At 34.1% G+C, this 22,944-nt stretch overlaps 1 protein-coding gene across 9 annotated transcripts in view; it reads left to right on the forward strand.

Moving 5' to 3' along the window:
- The window catches only part of LOC18612304 (Fanconi anemia group D2 protein homolog), a 68,327-nt gene extending 53,938 nt beyond the window's left edge, over positions 1 to 14,389 (forward strand). For 3 of the 9 annotated variants that reach the window (XM_018123638.1, XM_018123643.1, XM_018123661.1), the window contains 30 exons: positions 85 to 339; positions 416 to 628; positions 723 to 854; positions 931 to 1,060; positions 1,140 to 1,186; positions 1,275 to 1,376; positions 1,520 to 1,648; positions 3,022 to 3,164; positions 3,282 to 3,376; positions 3,469 to 3,544; positions 3,638 to 3,686; positions 3,762 to 3,842; positions 5,970 to 6,065; positions 6,150 to 6,253; positions 6,963 to 7,425; positions 8,164 to 8,199; positions 8,294 to 8,495; positions 8,571 to 8,704; positions 8,858 to 9,053; positions 9,137 to 9,363; positions 9,476 to 9,571; positions 10,729 to 10,815; positions 10,911 to 10,943; positions 11,044 to 11,178; positions 11,842 to 11,902; positions 11,979 to 12,034; positions 12,125 to 12,181; positions 12,276 to 12,396; positions 13,320 to 13,509; positions 13,809 to 14,389. In XM_018123638.1, coding sequence (XP_017979127.1) covers positions 85 to 339; positions 416 to 628; positions 723 to 854; positions 931 to 1,060; positions 1,140 to 1,186; positions 1,275 to 1,376; positions 1,520 to 1,648; positions 3,022 to 3,164; positions 3,282 to 3,376; positions 3,469 to 3,544; positions 3,638 to 3,686; positions 3,762 to 3,842; positions 5,970 to 6,065; positions 6,150 to 6,253; positions 6,963 to 7,425; positions 8,164 to 8,199; positions 8,294 to 8,495; positions 8,571 to 8,704; positions 8,858 to 9,053; positions 9,137 to 9,363; positions 9,476 to 9,571; positions 10,729 to 10,815; positions 10,911 to 10,943; positions 11,044 to 11,178; positions 11,842 to 11,902; positions 11,979 to 12,034; positions 12,125 to 12,181; positions 12,276 to 12,396; positions 13,320 to 13,468 — 3,705 coding nt within the window. In that variant the 3' untranslated portion in view covers positions 13,469 to 13,509; positions 13,809 to 14,389. Of the gene's footprint in view, positions 1 to 84; positions 340 to 415; positions 629 to 722; positions 855 to 930; positions 1,061 to 1,139; positions 1,187 to 1,274; positions 1,377 to 1,519; positions 1,649 to 3,021; positions 3,165 to 3,281; positions 3,377 to 3,468; positions 3,545 to 3,637; positions 3,687 to 3,761; positions 3,843 to 5,969; positions 6,066 to 6,149; positions 6,254 to 6,962; positions 7,426 to 8,163; positions 8,200 to 8,293; positions 8,496 to 8,570; positions 8,705 to 8,857; positions 9,054 to 9,136; positions 9,364 to 9,475; positions 9,572 to 9,677; positions 9,850 to 10,728; positions 10,816 to 10,910; positions 10,944 to 11,043; positions 11,179 to 11,841; positions 11,903 to 11,978; positions 12,035 to 12,124; positions 12,182 to 12,275; positions 12,397 to 13,319; positions 13,510 to 13,808 lie in introns of those variants that run through there. The other 6 variants (XM_018123650.1, XM_018123666.1, XM_018123645.1 and 3 more) reach the window with 5 other exon arrangements.

The following is a 22,944-nucleotide window of genomic DNA, read 5'->3' on the forward strand; positions in this document are numbered from 1 at the left end:
TTTCAGCAACCAATCAAAATGTTAAGGTGCTATGCTGCTTTTTTATATTGATATCTAATTTTTATTTTTTTCTTCACATTGAAGGTCATAACCATTGCACTATCATGCATTAGAACAATTGATGCGGAGCAAATGCCTTGTCTGCTTCGATTTTTACTGCTCTCTGCCACACAAGTAAATGTTCGAAGAATAATCTCACAAATACGTGAGCATTTAAAGTTTCTCAGTGTGCCAAATACTCACACATTGCAAAAAAATAAACTCAAAGGGAAGTTGCTTGTTGACAACACAGAGGCATCTATTCTAGATGCCTTGAGATCTAGTCTTCAATTTAAGAGTGTAAGTCATTTATCCTCCTTATTTGACAATACATGTTCTAATTAATTCACTCTTCTATATCTACCACTATCAATAGATACTCTGTCAGGAGATTTTGAAGGAATTGAATGGCCTTGAGAAACCTCGAGATCACAAAATCATAGACATATGGTTGCTTGTGCTATTGTACACAAATGGTGAGTCCATGCGAAAAAGCATTGAGAAGGTATTTAAGAAGAAAGTTATTGAAGGTTGCATTCAGGAAGTTATGCTTGATCAGTGCATTTATGGGAACAAGGAACTGGCAAAGGTATCTGTTGCTATGGTTTGCCATGAGGATCATTTCAACTTTGCTGAATATATTTCAGAAACTCATTTTGAGTTTATTTTTTTTTTACTTTTAGGAATATTTCCTGTCCTTGCTTTCTTTATCTGAGTACCTATTGGCATGCAAAGAACAAAAGGCAAGGGATTTTGGCATTTACATGTATACTCTTCTTTTTGAAGAGTTTGCTGATACTTATTCAAGACAGGAAGTAAGCATCAATATTTATTCTCTATCTGATGACTAAGTGCATTTGCTCCATGATATTTTCATTTGGCTTTGTGCAGGTTCTTGGTGCACTAGTCACTCATGTGGGCTCTGGTGTCAAGTCTGAAGTAAGTTCTGCTCTGCAGGTTATGGCTTCACTGGCCACAAAACATGCACAGGAATTAATTCCACTTTCTTCTCATATAAATGGTACGTAAACTCTTGCATGCAGATTTTTCTTTCTTGTTTGCTGCTATTGTTCTCTTGGTCTGTTCAATGTACTTTTCAGGAATCTTGGACTACTTGGAGGGACTGACTGTTGAAAATCTTCATAAGGTTTATCGCTGCTCGTTATATTTCTGCTCTTCTAAGCTTTTCAAGACCAGAGTTGTATGTGAGTTTCACTAGCATTCACACAATACAGGTTTACGAGGTCTTCAGCCATATGGCACTGCTAGCTCGCTCTAGTTCTGACTGTTTTGGCTCTTCCATTGCAAATGAACTCTTGATAATTGTTCAAAAGCAGGTATCTTGGACTAACATGTCTCTTTGTAATAGACAGTGCTTGAAACATTGACTTTTGTGTGCTATTTTTAGATGGTATCTTTCGATTTTCTGTACTGTAGACTTGATTGGAGGATCTTAGTAACAGGAAGTTATTTTGACTAGCATCACCCTGCAATTGGGCAGGTCAGCCATCCGGATCTGAAGTACAAAAAGATGGGCCTCATTGGAATCTTGAAAATTGTTTCATGTCTTGGGGATGCAAGTAATGTCACATTATCATCACCTTTTCAGGTGGGACCTGTTATCATTGTAATTCACAATCTGTGACCCTCGGTGACTATATTGTTATTTTGTGGTTGATCTTACTTCGAAAGTTGTTATTTTGTGGTTGATCTTACTTGGAAAGTTGCACTTTGCTACTAGATTTAACTATGTACATACTGCATGTGACATATGGGTGATCTTGATGGCAAATTGCTGTTGTTTCTGTCATTTTTATGTCTATTGGTGTAAACTAGATAAATTTATCATTAATTCCTGAAGGCTGTGGAGAAGCAAACAAAAAAAAAAAAAAAAGAGCAGGAAGCTGCTGAAAATTGTGAAAACTTCCTTCTAATTTTGTCTCAACTGTTACCCCCCAAAAAAAAAACTGCAGTCAAAATTTCTTTGTAGGAGGTTGATATTTTGAATAATTGCTTCGACTGAGGCATTACTGGCATTAAAACTGGTGATCAGAAAGTCTAGGTTAGAGCTTGGGGCATTTGGATTCATTTGACCACATGTATAGTTCCGCTGTCAGCAGTGCTAGTAAATCCAGAAGCAGTGGGAAGAACAGAGCTTTTTCATCAGTTACAAGGAACTTTTAGCAGGCTTAAAACATCTAAGTAACAGGACATCCTGAGTACTGGCTGATAACACAGAAGCTGGAATCACATAGAAGATCTAAAATCAAGCACTCATAGGTCTGAGAAATATACCTGAGACCTGAGACCGTACACCTTGCATGAGCAAATATTAGCAGCAGAAAGTTAACCTGTCACAGTAATGCATCAGCAGTAGAGAGATTGAAAGTTGTAGCTGGCTTGAAACAATTGAAACCCATGACTTCCAATGTTTAAAACCATAATAAAAGCTGAGATATGGATGAAGTTGTGGTCTCTGGATAAAGGATTATGGAAAAAGCCCCTATCTAATCTATGGCCACTTTATCAATGGGACTCAATAGCTACTCTAGGAAGCTATCAGAAAATAATTGCACTAAGGCCTCCTAGAGAATAAGACAGTTTAAACTGGCTGGATGGATCTCGGGTTCAAGAATGGTTGGGTATGCACAAGAGTTGGAGTGTTGATGAGTGTAAAGTACCACTCTCTATTAGGAAGAAAGTGGAATTAAGAGTTCATCTACCTTTTGCAGATTGCATCCACTGCTGGAACTATTATACTGGTTGATGCCGGCTTCTTAGCCATGTTTTTTTTCTTTTAATTGTTTGTCATATACTTGTAAGCATGGATTGCGAACTTTTATCCTTTTCAGGCAAATGTCAACTTGTATGGGAAGGTTCTGATCATTCTCTTTCCCTGTTGAGTAGCTTAGTATGTTTGAATTTATTTTTACTGTTCATTCACCACTGTGAGATCACTTATTTATTATTTTGAGAAAACAGAAATCAAATACTGAGGAGGCCTTGGAGCTCCTTGAAACATCCCTGGAATCTTGCAAACAGTTGTGCTTATCATTGATCTTCTTTTACGATGAACTGACTGCAATTTTGGAAAGTAGAACTCTTCACACTGTCATCGTGGACTGGTGAGACAACTTCAGCAATTTGTTATTGCTGTTATTTAGCTTGTAATTTGTAAGCATTTAGGAAGGTAATAAAATTACTTAAGTATTGCATGTGACAAAGTTGCTTTTGTTTTACAGGATTGGCAAGCATGTAGGAGAATTTGAATCTATTTTCCTGTCTGATCTTGATGGTGGCCAATTGCCTAGCAGGAATTCATATTGTGGTTTAGAAGGTAGGATTAAGAATACTGTCTGTGCTTTCCTGAAGTTGTAGGTAAAGTTATGTCAGACTATAGATTATGCTTTCTACCTTCTACTTCTGTAGGGGAGCTATGGATGAACTTGGATGGTGAAATATCTCCTATTTGTCTGAACATTCTGCCATTAGCTTCTTCTTCGCAGTAATGTTCTGTTATGCTATCCTTTGAATATAAATGTCTGTTTTCATCTTTCTTAGAGATAGTGTATGGTAAACTTGGAATCTTCACTTGCAGGTCTGCTTGTTTGCAATTTCTTCCTGCTAACTTTCATTTACTATCAGCTGTAAGTCCGTGCTGCCTTAGGCATCAGAAGTATTATAGAGGAAAGGATTTTCTTAAAATTGCTATTAATTGTCAGGTTGAAAGGTTGACAAATCAAGGATCTCTTGGTGGAATTGATGCATTACTTGGCTGTCCTTTGCTCCTTCCCTCGTCTAAGGTGAGATTAAGTGAAAAACTCATGTTAAGATCATATTTTTTATACCATTATGTGTCAGAGTTTCATGATGCTTTTGCATTTAAAATGATTATCTCAGTGCAAATTTACACTTCACATTTGGCCCTGTTTGAGTTCAGATCCTTTAACACTTTAAACTTCTTCAGACAGTTGTGATTTATTCTTGAAGTTTGCCAAATATCGGAAAATTTAAGACTAATGCAAAGTGTTGTGATTTATTCATAAAGTTTTCCAAACATTGTTTTTCTTGAAGGGACAATAGTTTTCTTCTCATTTCTCCATCACTTGCTATGCTTAGCATGTAAAACCAGCAAACATAATTATCACTTATCAGAACCAGAACAGAAAATGGCCCATTCATGGCTTTGGATCATCAGGTCAATGGTTCAGTGGCCATTAGGTCATTCGGGTCAATGATGGGTTAATAAAAACACTTTTAGATGTTATATAATATTACTCTAAAATCATAGATAATATATAAATAATAAAAATATTTTGAATAGTTTTATGAACAACAATCTATGAGATAAGAATTATCAAAATTCATTATAATTTAAAAAATTACAAAAAAAAGAAAAAGAAGTTGAGAACAATCGAAGAGATAAGAATTATAAAAATTCATTATCATTTAAAAAATTACAAAAAAAAGTTAAGGTTACAAAAAATAGTTTCTACCTCTTAGTTTTTTATTCTTTTAATGTTTGTTCTACTCTTTTTCTAAGAAAAACAATATTTGTATCAAATGACTAAACAATCTATAATTAATATGCAATGGTTTAGTTAGTTATGATTTAAAAATAAATTTGATAAATACATGTTCTACTCGTTTGGGTCCATAAAAACCTGGGGGGTCAATGTGGGTCAGTCAGTCTGACCACCAGGCTGGTGCTAATCTGCCAGCAAAGCAAGATATAGTCATCATAACTGAGAATGATGGAGGAAAGTGAAGGATTATATAAGTTGGGTGACTAGGGATCTTAATTGCTAACCTCTTAAATGTGGAAAAGTGACACATTGCTCACCTGACCTTGCTTTATTGCAGACTGACATTAGCGGCTTCTTTCCTTGATGACTGTTTGAAAGCTTATGCTTGCTCTCCTCTAAAATATAAAAATACTTATGTGGAGTAAAGTCTTCAGGAAAAAAAGTTTAATATCTATTAAAACAGATGAAGCTCAAATTTGTTGTGTAGCTTTAAATGTTGTCTAGGAGCAATGTCAAGCATGATTGGAGCTTGTGGTGTAAGAGAAGTTTGTATTAATTGGTAAAGATTGTCAAGAGGCTTTATCTAAGTGCAAAATGTTATGAGCTGTTATTCCTAATTTCTTAAACCTTTTTTGCTTGTCCCTTTCCTAATTATTTAGTTTGACCTTGAGGAGCACCCATTTTTACTTTGGACTATTTTATATTATGAGGTATTATCCTCCTGCACGTGTTTTCAGTCAAAATTCAAATTTATCTTGTAACTTGATGGATAAGCTCATGTGCAACTATTTGCAATTTTTGATGCACTGAATCCCTGCTAACACAGACCGTTTTACAGAGCACCTACTGTGATATAGGTCTTGAAGTATCTATGTTTCATATCTCTGCCTTTTGTTTTGAACACAGAGGTTCTAATTTCCCAAAATTCTGGATTTATATTTAATTTAGCTATATTTTTTTCATGACATCCGGGAAAATTAAAAAGATAGGAGACAGGTCTAATACCTCTAAACATTGTAGTTCTTATAAGCTTGCATACCTTGGCTTCCACAAAGTCTTTTCTTTCCTCCTTTTTTCATATATATCCCCTCCATTTGCATCAAGAACTTGTTCTAATTATTTTACCTCAATTGTTGAATACTTAAAAATTTAAAAGTTAGGGACAATTAAGGTTGCTGATTGCATATGCCTTGCAACACTTAGCTAAATACATCAAAATATACAGAGATGCACTGAAAAGGTTTTCAATGAAAAAAAGAAGGTAAAACCTTGGAGTATTTTGTGCTATATCTTACATTACATACAGTTTTGTTTAATCTGTCATAGCTTTCTATTTTGGTTTTATTGTCCATAATGTTTGATGGGACCACTTTGCTGACATGGATTTGGTTTCTGCAATTTCAGTACTACTCAGAAGCTGAATGGCTGTCTTTGACAGGAAAGCAGAAACAGATTATTTCTCTCTGTCTTTATTATGCAGTAAACTGGCTACGGGAACTGGTAAATGCTTTACTGTGAGATTTTGATTTAGCTGCATAATTGTCAATCATACAATTATGGTTTGTGAGTCTTCCACTGCTACAGCTTAATGCCTTCTGCACACAAGTAGCTGGAAGATTTGAATTTACAAGTCAGTCGACAAAAGAGGACATAACATTGAAGCTGTTAAAGCGATTGAGGAACCTAGTGTAAGTCCTCACATCTTCAATCCTTGTAAGTTTGTCCATTATCCTTAAATCAGATTAAAATATTGGGGAGAAACTGAGAGCAACTATGCCTTCAAGATTCACTTTGAATGTGCATTTCACTTGGATAATTAAATCCCCATTGGAGGTAAGGTAGACATAGGAACTCATCAGGGAAAAAAGGAGACATGTTGGGCATGACTTGTAACATGGAATGTAGTAAGGAAGTTATGAGGCTTCTTTAAACAATAAGGAAGATTGACCGAAAAAAAAAAGAGGAAGATTTGGCCAAAAAAAAAGAAGTTAGTTTCCCCAACTTAGCAACCCCCCTTCGCAAGAGGAAAGGATGAGGTTGGCTTAAAGCAAGTTTTCAGCTGGGTGTTCTCCATTAGGCCTGCTTTCCTTTGCATGAGTGCTAGAAAAAATGATAAACTTTTAGTAGTGGTCTTTTCTCCTTATCCATAGAATTTGGGGATGGAAGAACAATTATGAGATGATGGAAAGCATGAAGTTTTGATTATTCCCCCCATTAAAAGATACAACTCAGATTTTAGCTTGACATACAGCTATTTATGGAAACGTAATTATGTTGAGGTTTCTGGTAGCCTCATTGATTGTTATGAATTTCACCTTTGTTTGGTATATTTTTTGGAGTGTTACATATCATGAACTTGTAATCCTACATACTGATGGTAAGAATGTGTTGGTGCAGATTTCTGGAAAGCTTGTTAAATCATTCCATCAGAATGTGTCCTGTAGTACTACCTCAGCTCCATCTTCAAGTAGAGCATTGCGGATCGACGCTCATAAACCAACCAAACCATGTGGGGAATATGGAAAAGAAGAATGAGCCTAAGATGACACATGAATGCACATCCCCAAACAAAAGGAAGCATAAAAAGATTGCGAAGACCTCAACGCCAGGTACAGATGGAAAACTTCACCAGCCAACATTGATGGACGTGTTGAGGAAAGCAGGAGTAGAGACAAGCCAAGAGATGACAAATGAAGTTTCTTCAAAGGAGAGGACCTCAGCATCAGTAGATCGGCAATCCCATGTCTTTAATGAATCAGTGCTTATAGAAGTTTCTCCACCTGCACAAGCTCTGGAATCACAGAAATTTAGGTTCAGGCCTCTTTTATTGGAATGCTTCTCCATTTTGACCTTTTCAAAGGTATGTCTCCTCACAGTTTAACTGTCAACTAGATTGCATGGTTTCTTTCAAATTCTTTCAATTTTGTGTTTTAATGTGGCATTTAAATGAGTTTATATATTCATTGGCTTTACATTGTTTACATGATCTTGCAACCTCCTAGAGATGAATTATTGCATCTGAACTTCTCATGGCTTCATTTCCTGTCTATGCTTAAGTTGCATGTCCTCTTAAAATAATTGGATTGTTTCCTAACAATCAATAGAATTTCCTCTAAGACTCTTGTTTGGTATCCTGAAAATAACTTGCTGAAGGACAATTTTTTCTATGTAAAACATTTTACTAGAAAATCTAATATTTTCTGTTGTTGGGATTGTCAAAAATATTTTTTGTTTTTTGGATCATCTTGTAGAAAATATTTTCCGTCATGACCCATCTTCAAAAAAGAAGTTAATAAGTCTACGCAATACAAATTTTACACAAAAGTCATTGTAAGAGATTGAAAAGATGTAGTAATTTTGTTATTATATAAGAACTATAAACATTAGAGAAAATTTGTCCTTTTATTTTTATAAGAAAATCCCTCACAAATTAATGTTTGCTCCTTGCTTGTTGACCTAGAAGGTGCTGGGTTTGGACTTCTAAAATTTCTAAATGCAGTGTTGCATAATAAGGTGTATTTTTCTTGTTTATGAGGTTTTATATTATACTAATAACAAAAATGATTAAGAGTCATTGAATTTGTCTTTTCAAATGCAGAACCATGACTCCTGCTGCTCTGACCCTGTGGCTGAGGTACATTAATAATCCACATAGTTCTTTCTTTCCTTTTATTTATACATATTAAAATGATTTGGTGAGACGGGGAAAACTTGTTATTTCTGTGCAGTTACCCTTATACCTGTACCTCATTCATGATCTTCACTGCAAGTTGGATTACTTTGCTGCCCCGGGGAAACAATGCTCCTCGAGAAGCTTGAGTTCTGTTGCTTTTACCAGGATGACGTTGGATGAATTTCTTAGCAAAATTAGACCACTCTTTCCAAGTCTTAAGAGAAATTTAGATATTGCATTCTGTAGTCTTAAAGAAGGTAACATGTTAGTTTCATTTTGTCACTAAGATCATGATTCTATATTCTTGCAGTCATAGAACAAATGTACTGTAGGTAATGAAACTTGTCAAGAACACTGGAACATTCAATCTGCTGCTGCTCACAACCCAGATATAATCAACCTTGTCCCATCAAAATCTTCAATTTCTACTATGGTGTATAAGGAAGTACTTCATAGTTTCAGTAAGGTGAATACTCTTACTCTCACCTTTAATTCCGGGTGTATGCACATGTGTGTGCATCACCTTCCGACTTGACAAGTGATACTTTTATGCAGGTTATCATTCGGGTAGAAAATTTCCTATTTGAACTAACTGTTATATTATACTTCCTAAGTACAGTTTTTCCTTGAGCAGATGCTAAACCTTCCTGAAGTACAAAGGAATAAATCAGTTCTTTCAGATCTCCTTGAAGCCTTTCAGCCCAATGAAACATTAGATGCTGGTGCTTCAGATGTACAGCCTTGTCCTTCACCTGGTACAATAGAGTATTCATATCTTGGGGCTTGTTCATTTGTGGAAAGTATCCTCCATGCAGGTGCATAAGTCTTGCCTTTATTGCTGTTGTTCTTTCATATTTCTTAATTATCCTTTCATTTTATCAAAGTATCCTCCATGCAGCATGTTCTTTCTCCTTTATTCTGGCATCAGAGGCTCTTTTCACTCTGGAATCAGCTGTTACATCAGTTTTAAATGTCGTTGATAAGTTGGAGGGAGATGATGTAAACATACAGTCAAGGTTTAACCAGATCCTTCCTTTCTTGCGTGGCAAACTTGGATCGTCTGCTCAGAAACTTCTAAAGCATAAGTGGGATGACGAAAATCTTGAGAATGGCTGGAAGAACAAAGTGAGATTAATTACATTATGTTTTGCATGTCTTAGATTTCTTCATTGCAATTTCTTACCTTAGTGTACCGTGTAGTTATGCATATATATTAAAAAACTTGCTGTGTTTTCAGGGAGAAATAGTACAAAAGATACTGCGGATCCACTTGGAATATACTGAATCAACTGCTGATTTGCTAGATGAGCTTGCGTGCACAATTTTGCCACAGGTATTTGAATTTGTTGAGTAACAATTGTTGCATAAGCTTAATAGTGTACTGTAGAAGTGCACAAGTTGTCCTTTGTCATTGTGCTTATACACTGGAGATCTTGCAGTTTTTCCATGTAGCACCTCTGTCCAGTGCTTGAATTGCTCTTCCTTCTAGTAGAGAGTTGAGAGCAGGTGATTTAGACATGATGGGGGACAAGATCATGGTTATTGTGGCTCTATTGATAGTGTTGATGCAAGTTTGGAAATATATTGTTGACATTGCTGTGCCGGAGTTTTCTTGGTCATTTCCTTTACTTCAACACTTTAAAACTTGTGCTTGCATTTTCTCCACCTAGGGGGACAACAATATGGAATCTAGTCATGCTTATTGAAGGATCATATTATGTAGACATCTGTTTTGTTAATTTTATAGTATGTTTTTGTGGGTTCAATGGTAATTTTTAGTATTGAGAGAATTGTTAGAGTATTTAGGGTTGTATTATATTTGATTTTTATATTTAGGTTTAAAGTGTTGTCTGTAAGTGCTTATCTTACTTATAGATAATGCTAATGGGTTAGTGGTGTCACAAGTTGAAAGAAACTAACTCAGTTGAAAATATTACATAAAAGCCATTAAGTTATAAAAAGTACATCTAAAAATAAGGATAGATATCTACATCAACCTTCCCACAATGAGAATTTGGCTCCCTTAATTTTTTTAGTTTCACATGCATTTGGAAAGAAACTATCCCATCTTTTGCCTACTTAACTTTTTTTATTCTCTTCCACTCGCAAAGTGGGTGTTACAATTTGGATTATGGATTTTAGATCTGAGCATTCAAATTGGATTCTCTCTCCCTAGTTGTTTTCCTCTCTAGTTTGTTTCTGATTTCTATCCCTTATTTCTTCAATTTCTCCCCTATGCTCCTATGTTTCTTCTTCCTTTCTCCCTTATTTCCATCCATCCTGTCTTCTTTTTTTTTTTGTTCTTTCCCTTGTTCTGCATCAATCAATCTATTTAAATCTTTTTTTGGATACAATACATCTATTTAAGATTTGTTTTAAAACTAAGTACAAGTTAGAATGAACAATTGAGTGTCACTTGCCATACGATTCTTTCAATTGAATCCATTTTCATTTGTATGTAGTAGCACTAAAAGAAGAATTCTTTCTCAGGTTTCTTGTACAACAATGGCAGAAGATGAGGATTATGGTTACCCAACTCTATGTTCTGCAACATTTCTCTCCTGGTACCATGTACTGGTAGGGAAACTTCTGTTTTTCAAGTTCTTTTCAAAGCATTGTTACTCTTAATGTTTTGCATTAATTATGTTGATTGAGGCTGCCCTTATGTGCAGTTTGAAGTGAACCTCACAGTTCTTGACAAATTGGTAAGTATTAATTTTTGCTGCTTATTTCCGTTGATCATAGATGAGGTAGCAAAATACTTGTCAAAGGTGTTGCAATTCTTACCGTTTCCTCTCTTTGTAGGTTAAGGAGGTTGTTCACTTGGAGAAGTGCCGACCTGGTTTTCAACCCGAAAATGTTCACACACATTTGATCAAGATGCAAAAGAACGTGAATGTGGTTGTTGCACTAGTTAACATGTGCAGAACCTATGACAAGGTAACCAAATAGAACTGTGGAGTTTTCTTGGCCAACAATTCTTAGATAAATATATATTTACTATATTTGCTGCCTCGAACCTACACCACCACTAAGGTAAGTTGGTCAAGTACCTCCTTTTTTCTAGGCATAGTTCGGTGGATTTAATACATTAGTGAAATTGTAGAGCCCTTGTGCTCTTTCATGACTACATTGTTATGTAATGTAAAAGTTCATTAGATTAGTTTGCAAGAATTTTTAAGCAGAATGATGGCTTCCCTTGATTTTTGGGATGTAATCATTCGTCTGAATTAAGGGAAGATGATAAAGAGAAGAAACTATAACACTTTGATATAAGTTGGCTCCAAATGAGGCCTGTCCAGCCAGAGTAAGTTGGCTATTGAATGATTCTAGTGCATTATAATGTGCTATTATGCCAAGTACATTTCCTCATCTGCTGTGAACAGCCTCTAGCCAGCCTATGGCTTGAGGTTTAGGAAAGTTGGAGACAACTAGGATTTGATTGAGAGTAAAAGCTAAATTTAAACTTATCATAAATTGGAAGTAGGCACCTTTTGCCCATCACCTACATTCTTGCTAACATACCCAAGTAGTTAGTAGCACTTTTTGGTCCAATTGCTTTTCATGCAGCAATCTCATTGACATGTTAAGGCGTTGGCACAGGTCACCCTGCATGCCATGGCTGTCAAGTATGGTGGGAAATTCATCGATTCCTTCCTTAAAGGTATCTGTACCTTAGAAATGCTATATGATCTTTCATTGTAGTCTGTTCAGAGCACCGACATCTCAATATTTTGCAGCTTTTGACTTCTTGCAGGTTCACTTCCAAATGCATAATGAAGTCATAATTCTACTGGTATGATTGGTGCAAGAACTTTATTCAGACATACTTAATCCAAGTTTGGAACTTGGAACTAAAGGGCTTATTGCTTGTTTATTACATCAGGTGAAAGAACTTCAAAAGGCTACAAGAACAATTCAGACTCTATGTTCTGAAGCAAAGGTGAGCCTTGCACATCCAATCCATTTGAGGTTTAGTCAGGATCTTTGCAATGATAGTGGATTATATTGAATTCATGTCTTTTTGCTATTTGAAGGGCTTGAAGCAAACAGCCATCACTGGCAAAATACCTGCTACCAAAAGATCTTTGGAACGCTTTTTGTTTCGTGTCAAGGCTCTTCTCCATACAACATCTAGTGGATGCACTTTCTGGATGGGTATGCCATATTTAGGCTTCACTGATATTTTTGCTGTTCTTTTTGATGAAAGGAAAAGGGGGATATATTCATTTAGCCATAATGAAAATGTTTTAAATTTTTTATTGTGATTCAGGTATTTTAGAACCTTTTGTTAGGTTCCAATAAAGAATTAACCTTTGCTCTACACTCATTTAGGTTTAAAACTTCCATGTCAATAAAGTTTTAACTGGTCTAGCTCCTGATTCCAAATTCAAGAAAGGGTTCACATGACCAAATTCTGGAAAATTCTTAATTTGGTACTTGAATATAGGTGATAATTCCTTCATAATTTGAAAATAAATATGCTGACTTACTATAATATTTACTACCAAACCAGTGAGATTTTACCTAATTCTTTGCTGGTTGAGTTTGGTGAACTAGATTCCCCAAACTTGGGTGTCAAAATTTTGCCTGAATAAGTAAATGCATCTAGATTCAGTTTACCATGTGCGTTAGCTTATAAAGACTTTTCTTCTATTCTTTAAATGTCTTATTTCTCCTTGTTGAAATCAAAATCGGCAATGATGCCAGAGGAACATATTGTTTTAATCCTCATTGAAGATAGGATGACTCAATCCTGTTTAATCCTCATTTAATAAGGTTTGTAAATTGGATTATATTTACTATTTTTTCCCCAAAGTGTGTGTTTCATACATCATTACAAGGGAAAGCTAATTTTGACCAATGATAAATGAATCATCCTACTCTACACTCAATGTTACCCCAAGCATAGCATAGGATGAAAATTGTCCTATCTTACTCTTAATTTTGCTCACATCAAACATAGAATAGGATAAGATCATCTGATCCTATCCTCTCTCTCATCTTGTGTACCAAACACATCCTAAATGCCTGGTTTTCTCTCCAACTTCTAATATGCCATCTATCTATTGTATTTACAGGTAATCTAAAACACAAGGATCTCAGAGGTCAGGTGGTGAGTTCCCAGGCATATGTAGATGATCGAAACGACAGCATTGATCAAGATCCTGAGGATGTGGATCCACCAGTCATTGTTGCCACTGCTAGTGGAAACAGTGAAACAGACTGAAGAGGTCCGCATATATTGAAAACTTCAGACTTTTAAATGAGGTGGGTTTTGAGTTGTCCTATTGTCATGAACTTATTATGTACTTGACTTCTGCAAGTCCATTACAAATTAGTAGTAGTTCTGTGTATCATGGCTGCGTTTGCTTTCCATTGCCAACTTACATTACAAAGAGTCAGTGGGAGGTTGTTCAAAAAAAAGACTAGCTAACTTAATTTTTCTGGCTAAAAAGGTAAGGTGCAAGCATTTAAAACCAAATAATCCCATTTCAACTCGTGGTTGTTAGGATTACATGCTTGTGGTCCATTATTGGCTACATTAGCTATTTGTTGACAATTCGCAGTGCCAAATGAAAACATGCATGCTGCTGTTGTTGCATATGAAGCATCCTCTAGAAATAAGAACAAAGGCAGAAGCAGGCATCAACAAAGGGCTATGCATTCAGCGTCTTCACTGTCTGTCACTGGCTTCATTACTTGGAATGAACGAGGGGTGTGGGATCCCTATGAAATTTGAGGTTTGGCAGGTTATAGCAATCTGTTGCTATCTCAACCTTCTTCCAAAGGTAACATATTGGAAAATATCCAGATGAACATAGAACCTTGTTCATTTGTTAATATGGACATAGTGTATTACTTGGATATGGTGTTAAATTGGTAACAGTTTGCTGTATTTGAAGATGTCAGTGCTAGTTCAAGATTCTGTATTGGCAGCAATAGCTATTCAGTCAAATGTTAATTTTTGCTAAATATTGATAAAATTTAATATGTATTTAACACCAAGCTAATATCTTGAAGTAGTATATGTGATTTTGAATTGAACTAATGGATCGAATAGAGAATGGGACTCTCATTGGTTCAATAGCCGATGCGGTTATTAAAACATTGGCTGCAGCTATGTAAACGAAAGGGAGTTTCTGGATAAGGTGACTGTTTTTAGCTTGTCTTCCTTTCTAAATGGTTTTCTTTTGTAGTATGACAATTTTCTTGAACCAATAGTAATGCATTTAAGATAGCTTGTTGAGTTCCGGCACCTTTGAGATACCCTTGTAGGAACTTTTTCCTTGAAGAAACTTCATTTTAGTTTCTCTTCTGCATTGAACTGTGCTTGATCTTCCATACCCTCTCTAACTGCCTGATATTATTTGTTTTGATTTTTGTTTAAGAGACAGACAATGGTTCAAAGCAGTGCAGGTCCTTTTTAAGCTGTATGACATATGAAGATACACATTTGTGAATTAGTTGTTTTTGTGTAATATCTACGATAAACGAAAATTGTACAAAAAAAGAAATAGGAAAACAAAGAGAGAGGGGACGTAAGGTTGGAATTTACAAAAGTCAATGCTACCATAATTATTATATCTACTTCTGGGGTGCTTGTAATTTTGGCAGGTTAATTTGGTATTTGAATTCTTTTTTTTTTTTCTCTTGTGGGTTCTCTGTTAGCACGTGTTCTAGTATTGGCCAGTTCTCTCATGGGTTTATATAAAGGTAGAATTGTACATTATGAAGAGAATCTTAGAGAGGTCCTGAAGACAGACAACTAGCTAGCTAGAGTGATTGTTCAATTACCATTACAAAAAGAAAAAAAAAAAACAGTGATTCTCTCCCTTCAGAGATTCTCTGCTTTATACTCTCTTTTGGGGTGTTTTCTCTGCATGGATTTCGCGAATGTAATTGACTCCTTTCTGCTCTATGTATTTACTGCTTAATTGCAACTTAAGTCGTGGTTTTAGTATTAACATGAAGCACGTTCACAACCCTTTTAATATTATGGAGGAGAATGCAGATGTTTTTAAAATTCTTTTAATAATAATGTTTATTTATTTATTTATTTTATAAAGTTGGTGACAAATGTCAAAATCATTTTTTTATGTTAAAAATAATTTTTTTAAAGAAATTTGATTTCAAACATTAATGGTTAAATTTGAATATTAACTTGGATAGTATAAATTATTATGTTAATTTAGATGAATTACATGCATGGATTCCAATAAAAACTATATAGTATTAATAACAAATTTAACTTATATAATTAAATGATGTAACAAATTTTTTTTCTTGAGGAAATGGAAAGAATAGAATATAGCATTTTGAAAATGAAAGTATATATTATTATTGAGTTAAATACTCGATTGTAAATGAAGAAACAATTCTTGAGGCGTGGTGCATTGCATTACCTATCCAATATTTCATTTATTGAAGTTGAAGGTTTTACACACATATCCACGTAGGATGGGTAAGTAACACAAATCTATGTTTTTATAACAAAAAATTCCTTAACTAAACAATGTAATGGGTATATCACTCACATTTAATCCCACATATATGCCGTAATGAAAAACCTCTTAACTCAAATTATGTTTGTTCTTTTTTTCTAGGTGGAATTACTTAGATGACGGTAATGGACGGGTAACAAAACGCTCTTAGATCCTGTAAACCCAAAAATTAAGAATAAAAATGCCAATTGCCTTCCCTTGTTAATTTGTTCCTAAGTTTTTTTAAGTGTGAGGCTAAGCTCTTCATTGGACCAGGCAACTCTCTTCTGGCAGAAGTAAATATACCATGCGTGCTCTCAAATGGGGATTGTCAAGTTTTGAAAAATGGTTGTACTTGTTTCTCTCCTCAAGTCTCTCTTTATCTAGAAAGAATTTTGTAATTAATGTATTATATGTTGTTTAATTTGATCAAAATAGTATATTAAATGAATATTTTCTTTCGAATGGATTAAAAATGATCACTTTAACGATCAATTATAATACTTAATACAAAATATTATTATAAATAGTAGAATCCGATTAGGAGTAATCTATAGGCATTGGACAAGAATAGTTACAATAGTTTTTTTTTTTTTTCATTTGATACATTAATTTTACCAAATTCAAAACCGATGCCATTAATAAAAATTTCCCTAAATACCAAAACTCACTTTCAAAGTAGAAAGCAGATACATTTCGTGGCAAGTAAGTTTAATGGTTAATGACTTAATTAGCGGTTGAGTAGTTGACAACACAAACTAATAATGGATGTCTGTACTCTATTATTGAGAGAGATATCTCAAATCGAAATGTTCCCTGAAACTTAAGATAAAAAAAAAAAATCTTAGATTTCCTGTTATCGTATTAAGTGTAACTTGTTCTCATTTGAGCTCACAATTTGGTGATTGTAATTAGGTTGGGTTGTTTACTCATTTTGGTTTCCATCATAAAATTTTATTATTTAAGATTTAAATCATTTCAATTTCATATAATTTTGGTTCAAGTTATTATTTTTTTAACATTAATTCAACAGAATCAAATTTAAATTTCTATAATAATTTAGATTATATTTATCGGTTGTTTAATTAAATTGAAGTTTTAAATAAAAAAATATTAATATATATTTTATTTTACTTAGTTTCCATTTTAGGTCATGTTAAATTTGGATTCACAGTTAAATTTGAATCCATGAAGTCCAACTCAGATTGCATTACCTTATGGCAATTCTCAGCATTTACATTATTAATAAGTTTCCTATATGTAATAGGGTCAGATTCATGTTCATCTGAGAGTGCAATCTGTTTTCTCCTAGTCTTATGTATCTTTGTAGTTGTCTCACAACCCTCCTACTACGTCTAGGTACTACTATTTGATGTCTAGGTTGTGTTTTTGTTTCAATCCTGAATCAGACTGTGTTATGACACCTTTAGAATTAACTCTTAAATCTAAAGCATCAGACAATTCTTCTAAGACAACTATAGAAGTAACAATTTCTTATTCCCTTTGAATACCCTGTAAACAAGCACACCTCAATTTTTGCTTCCATCTTTGTGGACTCAAGCTTTAAAACATGTGCAGGACACCCCCAAGTTTGCAGATGATGTATAGATGATTTACGCCCTGTCCATAGCTCTCTTGGTGTCTTATGCACAAGCTTAGATGGTGCAAAGTTAAGCAAGTACTCAGCAGTTCGCATACAATACCCCAGAACTAGATTGGAAGGTTAGCATAGGACATCATTGATCTAACCATTTCTAAAAGAGTCCTATTTCTTCTTTTAGCTACACCATTATTTTGAGGTATTCTCAGAGTTGACAAATTTTATCCTATTGTCAGTGAGATATTGCCAAAATTTATCTGATAAATACTCACCACCCCGATCTTATTGAAATTGTTTCAATGGCTTGCCAAGTTGCATTTTAACTTCGGCTTTGAGTTTTTGGAACTTTTCAAAGGATTCACTTTTTTTGTGTATTAAATACACAGAGCCATGTCTCGAGTAGTCATCAATAAAGGTTATGAAATATTTATAACCTCCTCTATCTTGTATGTTCATTGGTCCACACACATCTGTGTGCACCAAGTCTAGAATGTTTGGCACTCTGTTACCTTTTGCCTTGAAAGGCCCTTTGGTCATTTTTCTTTCATTACAGGACTCACATGCTGGCAGAGGACCCTCAACCATGTCTAGCAGAGTACCATCCTTTATAAGCGTATTGAGTCTATTTTAATTGATATGATTTAAATGCAGATGCTAGAGATAATTTTGATTTATGCTAGATTCTTTGACGCTTTCAGTTTTAAATCGTATTGCTTCTATGTCATTTGCAGAAAAAGTCATACGCTCAATGAAATAAAGATTATATCTAATAATTTCAAAACAAATAAAATCCTTATTTCAATAAATAGTGAGTGTTTCACTAAAGTAAACTGAATATCCAGACTTTATTAAACAAAAAACAAAAATTAAATTTCTATAACTCTCTGGAATGCAATAAATATTTTATAAAACTAAGCTATGATCATGAGGAAATTAAAAAACAATGGTTCCCACTACTAATGCTGAAATGAATATGCCATTCGCCAACCTCATCCGAAACTGGCCTTTACTCAGTTTTCTCCTTTGTTGAAACCTTTGCAAAGAATTACAAACATAGTTAATGGCTTCAAAATCTACTATCCAAGTATCCGTAGAATCAACTACTAAATAGGCTTCTAATATATTTAGAAAACCCACACCTTGTTTACTCTTATGGATTTCAAGATAAACGTTGTAGTTTTGCTTTCAATGTCCTTTCTCACCATAGTGGAAACACTTTCCCTTAGTGCTATCTTTTGAAGCAGTCTTTTTCGTAATGGACTTTTCTTTGCTCCCTGTTGTCTAATTTTCCACACACGAAAGTATATGTATTGAAAAGATAATATTGGTAAGTAGAGTGTTGGTCCATAAAGAATTGACCTAAAATTTTACTAAGTACTAAAATTAACACAATTTAGTCTTATCCAAACAATCAAAATCAAATAATTAATTAAATTAAAAATTAACTAAATCTAATTAACAAGAAACTAAACCAAAAATCAACACAATAGTATAACGAGAGAGAAATCAATTAAACAAACTTAGGATTACAATATTCCTTATACTTTTTCTAAATCTTAACTCTCTTTTATCTTATTTCAATGGGTTGAATTGCTAACCTAAAGTCCTCAATTATTTATAAGGCTCTTTCGAAACTCTTATAAAAATTAATAATTTTAATAAAACTATGTGTATTGAAATTAAAATAGACTTATTAAGTTCAAGCTCTAATACTGCCTAAATATGGCAAATAGATATATTTTTATCCTATACACAAATTAATTTATTCATTCAAGCAAATAGATATTATCATATGTTATTCCAATTTTAGCCTACTCTAAACTCCCTTTCTCAAGTTATGTTTAGGTTTCCAAATTAATTTTAATTGGTGATCAAGCAATTAAAAACATAAAGAACAATTTGGAATAAATAATCCAATTCCATTGAAAATAAGTAAGAAACAAATTAAAAATTTAAACTACATGTAAGTTCAATTGTAATCCTATAGAAAAGAAATTACTACACATAATTGAAAATAAAGAATATAAAACAATAGAGTTCAACCATTTCAAACAAAAGAAACAAGAAAATTAGAGAGAGAAAGAAAACTAGAGATTGGTAATCTTCAATCTTCCATGGCTAATCTTGTTTTTCTTGAGTTTTTGGTGGCTAATCTCCTCCTAAAATAACCTAAAACTTATTCCCTTTAGCCTTCTTTCAATTTGGCTTCATAATGATGTATTTATAGGGCTCACAAACATAGTTTTGATCCAATTCAGACTCACATCTTTGAAAAGGCGTTTTTACAAACTTGTAGCATCGTGGCATCATATTGTGATGCATTTTTGTCCTTCTTTGGTGCAGAACTAGGTAAAATGATAACATGAACGTTGTAACACTGTCTCTTATCTTTCCAATGGTTCAATAATCACATCAATTGGACTCCTGAATTGAACATTATGCTTGAAATACCATAATATGTACGAATAAAGCACAGTCCATTATGCATCTTTTTTCACTAATTGAAGTTATTTAGATCCTACTCTCACAAAAACATAAAAATAAACATAAAAAATATAAAATTAACATTATTCACATAAAATAAACATTAAAACATAGATTAAACTAAACTAATTAAATAACTAAAACACCTAAATCTGATCCTGAATCTAGTCTAACTTAGCTTAATTAGGTATTTAATCTCCCATGAAATATATGTATTTGATGCAAAAATCACTCCCATTGAGCCTTTAACACTCCTTTTATTTCTAGCTTTCTTTTTTTTACCCTTCGGTTTGGTCTTAAAAGTGGAAACTACATGTGATTTAGGGTTTTTTTTTTCAATTCAAGAACCTTTTCCACATTTTAGAGATCATTCATTAGCCCACTTAGGGTGTAATCCCTAGTGTGTAGTTTATAATCTAATTTAAATTATGAAAATGATGAAATCAAGCTATGAACAATCATTGATATTTGCATATCAGCATCTATCTTAGTACCATGTAGCTCTGCCTCATTGAGGCAAGAGATTAATTTTAGCATGCAATCTCTAATAAGTTCCCTGGGTTTCCGCTTAAGGTCTTTAAAAGCATTGATTGTTTTCACCTTAATCGACCTTATTTTTATGCCAAACATCTCATGTAGGTGGAACATTATGTTAGTAGCATTACCCATGCCTTTGTGCTACTTTTGCAATATACTATTCATAGAGGCTAGTATATAGCACTTAGCTAGCTCATTTGCATCATGCCACTTCTTATGATATTCAATATCTTGTGCAGTTGATTGGGGAGTTAGTGCTTCAAGCTCATGCTTAGAAAGAACCCATGTGATCTTGTTATAATTAATGATGATATTAAGGTTTCTTTTCCATTCAGTATAGCTATCACCATTCAGAGTGCATTTGTTCAGCAAAATTGAAAGTGAATTCATGTTTGTGATGCAGATATGTTTTTGAAAGTACATTTGAAATTATGTAAGCATACTAGTTATATATATGGACTTTGAACATTTCATGATGTATGTATGCATGATGATAATATATAACCCTTTAAATTATATTATTAGTTCAATGGTCATTCACATTTCTGTAATAAATTAATCGACTGTGGGTTGTGAGAGTTTACTATCAAACAAACTGGGACATTCCCACTCAAGTATGTTACTTAGTATCTTCAGACGTAATATGGTTAACGAGCGCCTTTGTTTGGTCTAAGAAGTTTACTAACAAAGCTATTATAGGTAAGTTAATAGTAAATTCACGTTGAGTGTAACAACCATTGTTTCATTCTTTTAAGCTCCTTACTTTGTGAGCCTTTATGGGAGGTTTCACCTCATAATCCATCTAAAAGGACTTATCCTTTTGGAGACCTAGTCTATCATGATCTGGATTCATGCTTGCTTGTAGGGAGTGACATGTTTCACATGCTAATGGACCAACAATAGGGAGTTATTGAATGTGTTTTTGGAAGAACTACTCGGTTTACCCCAGATAAGGAAGTTGAGTATTGTATAGATGTGGTGAAGTATACTCAACTAATATCCATTACACCATACCATATGGCATCGGCAGAATTTAAGGAACTTAAGGATCAGTTGGAAGATTTATTGGATAAGTGTTTCATATGCCCTAGTGCGTCACCATGGGGCACACCAATATTATTTGTGAGGATAAAAGATGGATCATTCAAGCTACGCATCAATTATAGACAGCTTAATAAGGTAACGATAAAGAATAAGTATCCATTTCCTCGTATTGATGGTTTGTTTGATAAGTTGTAGGGAGCACATTGTTTTTGCAAGATTGATCTTCATTTTGGTTACCACCAACTAAAGATTAGGTAAGAGGATGTGTCTAAGACCGCATTCCATATTAGGTATGAACATTACTAGCTTTTGGTTATGTCCTTTGGTATTGTGAATACCCTAACAGTTTTTATTGATATGATGAATGGGGTGTTCAAACCATACTTGGACAGTTTTGTGGTGGTATTTATTGATGACATTTTGGTATACTCAAGATGTAAGGAGGAACACGAACAACATTTTAGGATTGTGCTTCAAGTGTTGAAAGATCATCAATTATATGCCAATTTCTTTAAATGCGAGTTTTGGCTTGATTGTGTTATCTTCTTGGGTCATGTGATTTCCAAAGAAAGAGTTATGGTAAACCCAAGAAAAATAGAGGCCGTAGAGAAATGGCCAAGGCCAACATCTGTGATGGAGATTTGTAGCTTTCTAGGCTTGGTCACATATTATAGACAGTTTGTCAAAGATTTTTCCAAACTTGCAACACCGATGACTAAACTGACTCAAAAGAATGTGATGTTAAGCTACTGCGTCTGAAAACATTAAGGGAAAGGTGGTGGTGGTTGTGGTGGATTTAATTGAAGTTTTTCTCCTTGAGCTTGTTCATCAGATTTTTCAACCACAATTTCCTTTTTAACATTACCATTTTCAACCTCTTTTTCAACAACCTTAATTGGATCATCATGTTGCACACGACTATCTTTTATCTCTTTACCACTCGTTAATGTAATTGCCTTACAATGCTCCTTACCTTCTCTTTGAAGATTAGGTTCAATATCACTAAGTAGAGTACCTTGAGGTTTATTAGTAATGGCGTTAGTTAATTGACCCATTTGTGTCTCAAGATTTTTGAGTGATGTTGTTTAACTTTAGATGATAGCATCATTCTTAGTTGGTTATTACATGAACATCTCTTATATTGTTAGCTTTTTCTCAAGCATAAAGGTTTAGCTTGTGATGGAAAACCAGGAGGAAATTTTGGCTTTGCTACTGATGAGGATCTTTGGTTGTTACTCCATGAATGATTTCTCCAACCAGGATTGTAGTTGTTGGATTACAGATTATTCAGCTATTTATTAAAAATTCCAACAAACTGTACAGATTCAGCACTAATAGGACAGTAGTCATTGAAATGCTTATCTCCACATAACTTAAATGTTGCAAAAGGACTCTGAATAGCATGGACACCTAGTGTATCAATTTTCTTAATAAGAGTAGCCATTTGACTAATCAAGGCATTAATTGCATCAAGTTCATGAACATTAGCAACTTTTGTTTGACCTAATCTCTTGGATGGCCATTGGTAATTGTTGGAAGCCATTTCCTCTAACAAGT

Source organism: Theobroma cacao, chromosome 1 (genome assembly GCF_000208745.1).
Source record: "Theobroma cacao cultivar B97-61/B2 chromosome 1, Criollo_cocoa_genome_V2, whole genome shotgun sequence".
Classification (NCBI taxonomy): Eukaryota; Viridiplantae; Streptophyta; class Magnoliopsida; order Malvales; family Malvaceae; genus Theobroma; species Theobroma cacao.